The following is a 6,000-nucleotide window of genomic DNA, read 5'->3' on the forward strand; positions in this document are numbered from 1 at the left end:
CTCCACAGCCTCGCTTCGTAGCCCACACCTACTGCCTTCACCAGCCCACATCAATGTGGTCTCTCCTCCTTCAGTACCTGGACGAGCAACTAATTTCTGACCCTTTCCTGAAACAGACATCTCAGCAAAGCCTCCACACCTCCTGCATTTCCTGGCTGTGAGGCATCTCCAGAGGAAGCAGTGCACAACAAGGCCCAGAAATGTGGTCCTGTTCCAACAGACCCTGCATTCCCAGAGCAGAGCGGAAGGAGCGGCACAGAGCAGAGCAGGCCCCAAGCTCCTCAGCATCACCCTTCACCTGGCAGAGCCCAGCCAGGAGCTGAAGAGCAGTGCCTGCAGAGCCAGACCTCAATGCCCTGCCAGATGTGTGCACAGCTGCACCTCCTCAAACACACACGGGGCCACGTGTAGCTGGGGGGGCTCCAGGAGGCTGTGACAGCTCCAACAGCGACCACTGCTGCCTCTGGCTCCCAGACCCATGAGCCCACTCCCTACTCCAGAAGCATGATGTGGACATGGCCCAGCTCCAGCCCCGTTATTGTCAGGCAGAAAGTCCTGCTCCCCCAGCGAGGAGTTGGAGCGGGCACAGGGCCCGGCCCACAAATCCGTAACCACCTCTTCAGGAACGAGGGAACCACAAATCTCAGCCCCACCACAGACACGCAGGTTGTGCTGCATTCAGCCTGCCCGCAGCATGGTGTGCTGAGAACAAACAGGGCACAGTCTGCTGTGTGTCGTGAAAGAGAATCCTGCCTTTATGCATGCACAAGAGTGCATGCTGGGAAGAGCTCAGATACCTGGTGAGGGGCACTCTGAGGGGACTGACAGAGCTCTGAGGAACAGGACTTTGCCATGAGCAGCAGCAGAGGAGTGCACAGACAGGAGCTGCAGGCCGCGCCATCCTGCTGGGCGCAGCTGGGATGCACCATGCACATATATAGAAGTCGCCAAGGAATGCTGCTCATATGAGTGAGATCTTCCATCAAGAAGCATGTCACACACTTCATTTTATTTTAACTCCATTGCAAGTTCAACCAAACAGGATGAAACACTTGGGGTTAAAGGTGCCCTGTAGGCAAGTCCTGAAGAAGGCAGCAGTTCACACAAAAATAGCAGCTTTCACAGCACATCCGCAGCAAAGCACTGAAGTTTATTCTTGTATTCAGGACCGACTTTAATTCTGCCTCAATGCATATAAATAACAAGACATTAATGTTCCTTGGAGAAGCAATACTTCTGCTACCTGTAAGGCAAGAAAGTGAACATCCCAAATAACTTGGCACCCCCCTTGGTTCTGCACAATGCACACCAGCACACCGCTAATGCTGGGAGTCACCTTCACAGAGGAGCAGTGGGCACAGGCTCCAGCACAAAATGAAAAACAGAAACACACTGGCAAGAAAAAAACTTCCCTACCGGCCCCCCATGACTGCTGATGGGTGCTTTAACAAATGGAACTTTTCAGGAGGAACTCAACAGTGTCCATGCAACAAAAGTGCATTTTAGCACAATACCGAGGCACTGAAGTTCTCAGCAGTGGCTGCTAACATGCAGTACCTTGTAGCCAGTCCTTCAGTTACTGCTTCCTCCTTCAGAGATAAAGTGAAATTCCTCGTGGGAGGCTCTCACATCCTAGGAGAGCTTTTGCAATCCTCACGGCTGTAGCTGCAGCCCTTCCCATCATCTAAGGCACACTTTCAATGCAGGACACAAGGTTTTGCAGGACATGAGGTTTTGCAGCCCAGCTCGCCTCCCTGCACAGGCTTTCGCCTCAGGGTCACTCACAGCACACTCCTGCATGTCCTCCTAGCAAGAATTCCTGTGCAGGAGCTTCCCAGCTGCAACTTGAACCCACTTGCTCCTCCTGCCCCTCTCACAGGGACACACACAGCTCCGCTGCTGCACAGGCATGGGGCTGGCATGGTAGCTCCAGTCTGTCCGGCACTGCCTCCTCCTGCTTCAGGCAGAACTGGGCTCACAGATCCCACACTTTCAGGGAAACATTGAGGAAGAACAAGTATTCTGCAAATTCTTGCACATACAAGCGTCACCTTCACCTGCTTTCAGCACAGAAGAGACAAAAGCTTAAGTTAAAAATGCAGCTGAGAAACAAAAAGAACCTGAGCAGATATAAGTACCTACACTGGTGCAGCAGCAGGACCATACAGTCAGGGCAAAGGCAGGAATACAGTGAGGAGGAGGACTCCCAAGCTACATGTGTGATGAGATACGCTGGACAGGAGTGCATTGCTCTCATTAGAGCAGGATCTATACTCGTTACAGGCTGGGAAACCCCTAGAGGTAGCAGCTGCAGGCGGATCAGCATGCACCCCTTAACCTCAAGGTAACACTTCCTCTCCAGAGGGAAAATCAGAGCATCTCACTGACCTCCTGGCGCCAGCCTGGCACAGCTGCAGCACCACCAGAGGCACAGCACCAGGCCCCAGGCAGCAGGAGCCCCACACCAGGCAGCACCTCCTGCAGCACACACAGGGTGCTCCCCTGACAGCCCTCCCGACCTCAGGACCTGCCCTGGTCCAGGTATTTCCTGCTGCTTCGGCTGCCCGACCACCAGCACCGTAACAATGCTAAAAATTAATAGCCACACATTGGCGGGTTACTAGGCTGCATACCAGATTTTCCCATATAAGGGAAAGTTGAAGGCATTGTCCTATCACATGGAAAACATGTTGCACCAGCCTGAGATAATAGAAAGCAAAATCAGAATCTCCTGGTGTCACAGGCGGACACCCACAGAGCACGTTTCCCCCAGCCTGCTGTCGGTGTGGGCCATTCCCCACAGCCCCGTTACTCCCTGCTGGCTCCAGCCTGCAAAGCACCGGAGCTCAGGGCTGCAGGCCAGCACAGCAGTACTGCTGCACTGCCACCATTCCCAGGGTGAAGTCTTGTTGTCCCATTCTTTTGGGGCGCTGAGAACCCACCACATCAAGCCTGCATCTCGCTGCGCAGCCAGATCGCTCACCCCGACCCACTGCTTGTTTGCCTCCCAGCAACAGCCTCTGGTCCCACAGATGCGGATGAAGTGACAAACACCATCCTGAGCAGGGAATAGGACAACACTGGAGAAGCTCTTCTGCTGCTACTTACGTGGGCCATGGGGACGAGCCTGCTCAGCTCCCACAGAGCCAGGTGACATCCAGCTGCTGCGTTTGCCAGCGTTTCCTTACAACTCCCTGCACATGCCTGCTTTCCAGCCCCAGCACATCGAGTCCACATTCCTGTAGTAAGGGATGGCTCCTGGTGCGAGGCTGATTAGACTGCTCCCTCCCTCGCAAAGCAGCTCCTCCTGCAGACCCACTAGCAAAAGAGGTGCTCTTATCTCCAGGAACCCGAGACAGGCCAGGATGGCACAGCCTCATGCAAAAAACAACAGCCTGCTCCAGCAGCTGCACGCTCAGCCTTGCTGTCTCACCCAAAGCCCTCCTGCTCCTGCAAACCCTTCCTGAAATAACACTGAAGTGAAGCGCTTTGTATCATCCACCTATAAAACTTTATTGTCTTTAGAGAAGCATTTAAGAATATTAAGGATAACTCAGGGAAGAGTAAATATTAAAATAATTAAAAAAAGAATAAAATACTGTAAGCCTGCACAACTAGAGGGGAAAAATGGTAAAGCTTTGCTTCCTGTCAATGAAATATAGTAGAAATCAGACAGGAAAATAAGAGATTCCTCTGAGAGCTCACTAAGCCACTGGAGACCAGCAGACCCCAAACTAGCAGTGAGCGCTGTGCCTAATGATGGCATAACTGAGGCCAGATGCTCTGTGAGCTCAGGCACAGCCATCCTCCCCTGCTGCCAATGAGAAACCAGTGGACAGGGACAGAATCTTAAGCCAGCTTTTGCTGCCCAACTGGACAGCAGCGAACAGCACAGGTATAATGGAACCTACTGGGACCTTCAGCAAGATTTGCACATTCCTTGCACACCAAATGCGCCGAGCAGCAGTGCAAGAGCTGCCTCCGTTCCACAGATCCACTCAAGTTAATTTGTAACACACCTGCAGAGAGGGGCTGCAGCCCACAGAGCAACCAACGCCACTGTTTGGAGGAATGAGACAACAGGCAAAAACCAACAGCCATGGACATGGGACGGTCTTCAGACTTCCCTGAAGTGAAAACAAACCATGAAGAGCCTTTGGAGAAAGACTGATCTTTCTGATGTTGGCTTTTATGGGACGAAGAACAACACACGGTGTCAGTTCTGCCACACAGGGTGCCACAGACATTCTGGGAAGATGCAGCCCCACCACTCATCAGCTTTACAGCGAGAAGAGCTGAAGGAGCAGCACCCAGAGAGCTTCAGCCCACCATTGCTGTGTGCCTCCCGGCTTTGCAGGGGAAAAAACTCAGCAGCACACCCAGCGCTCCAGCAGGACCCACAAGTGCAGGCAGCTGTACTGATTCAGGGGTGACACGAAGAATTAGCTTTCCAAAAGCAAACAGCATTAAGTTTTATGGTGGAAGAAGAGTCAATTTTCCATTAAACAGCAGGGGAAGGAACCCTACACAAAAACAATCCAGTTGGAGGCCAGAAGGCTCAAGAGAAACAACCTATCTGTACTCCAGGAAGAACTTACTCCCTGAGCAAAAATGTGCTGTTATTGCTTCATCCTTCAACAGCTGGACCCAAACAACAATTTCTCTGCAGAGCAGCAGAGCCACACTCCCACATGAAGGAGGTAAACAAGGAGAGCACAAAGGCACCAACTGCCGTGCCATCAGCCCAGCACCTCACCGTGGGAAGGATGAACAGCTCAGCTGGCAACAGCATAACCCTGCCGACCCCGCGGCAGCTGAACGGACAGAGGAAGCAGACGCCAAAGATCTGCAAGCAAAAGGGCCAGGGATAAACAACCGCATCTGACACCGACACCCACACCTGGCTGCAGGCAGTGCCGGAGGCCGGCACACACCTACGGAAACTTCACGTGAGCACGGCGAGCGAACCGCAGCACCCCACCCCCCGTCCCTGTATTCCCTGCGTCCAAAAGAATTTGCTGCAATTCTCGAGCGGGGGGTGGGGGAGGAAGAGAGGAAAAGACATAACAGCTTCTTAGCGTCGGTTTGGGGCAGCGTTGGGTTGAACACCAGCGGAGGGCTGGCACGGCACGGCCCTGCCTCCCGGCTCAGCGCGGCCGTGCGGGGGGCAGAGCGGCCGGCAGCCCCGGCACCCCCAGCGCCGCGACCCCGGCGGACGGCAGCGCCTTCCCCCGCTCCGGCCGCGCGCGGGTCTCTCCGACCCCGCGGTTCCCGCCGATGGACGCTCCCATCCGCGCCGCCCGCCGGGAAGAGCCGCGGCAGGAACGCGGCAAATTCCGCGACGTCGTCATCGGAGCCGCACGGACGCAGGGGACGGCAGCGGCGGACTGCGGCGCTCCGTGACACGGCCGCAGCGTCACCGCAGCGCCCGGCAGACCCCGAGCCCCGCCGCGCTTCGCAGCGCCGCTCCCCGCGCCGTCCCGCGGCTATTTCCCACCCCCTCCCGGGAGGACCCCGCGCCGCCCCCGACCCCCAACTCCCCGCGACGCGGCCCCCGCCGCTCCCTGGCGGCCCGGGGGGCGGGGAGGGCGGCGCGGAAGAAGCCGCGGGGCGCCCCCGCCCCCCGGGCCGCCCCTCCCCGCGCCCCTCCGCGCCCGGCCCGGCCCCGCGCCCCAAGGACGGCGTCGTGACGGGGCCGGCCCGGACCCCCGAGGAGCCGCCGCCGCCCGGCCCGGCCCGGCCCCGCCGCTGCCCGCCGCCACGCTCGGCCCTGGCGCCGCCCCGCAGCCGCCCCCCGCCCCCCGCAGCCGTCCCCGGCGGCGCCGCGCGGGCGAACCCGAAAGTTCGGGGCAGAACTCACCTAAAATGGCTCCCCGGCAGCCCCGGCGCCAACAGCCATTATTTGGTGAAGTTTAGCCCAGCGCCCTGCAAGGACACCCGAACCTCGCCCGGGCACGCCCCCCCCGCGCGCCCATTGGCTGCCCGCGGCCGCGCGCCGCT

At 57.3% G+C, this 6,000-nt stretch overlaps 1 protein-coding gene across 5 annotated transcripts in view; it reads right to left on the reverse strand.

Annotated features, from left to right (window-relative positions):
- Positions 1–6,000, reverse strand: part of CHD6 (chromodomain helicase DNA binding protein 6) — a 70,322-nt gene extending 64,322 nt beyond the window's left edge. For 2 of the 5 annotated variants that reach the window (XM_072350566.1, XM_072350563.1), the window contains exon 1: positions 5,861–5,998. Coding sequence is in view for 2 of the 5 variants with exons in the window: in XM_072350561.1 (XP_072206662.1) it covers positions 3,109–3,237 (129 nt within the window). In the remaining 3 variants the exon portion in view is untranslated. Of the gene's footprint in view, positions 1–3,108; positions 3,356–5,860 lie in introns of those variants that run through there. The other 3 variants (XM_072350561.1, XM_072350560.1, XM_072350564.1) reach the window with 2 other exon arrangements.

Source organism: Excalfactoria chinensis, chromosome 15 (assembly GCF_039878825.1).
Source record: "Excalfactoria chinensis isolate bCotChi1 chromosome 15, bCotChi1.hap2, whole genome shotgun sequence".
In the NCBI taxonomy this organism is placed as follows: domain Eukaryota; kingdom Metazoa; phylum Chordata; class Aves; order Galliformes; family Phasianidae; genus Excalfactoria; species Excalfactoria chinensis.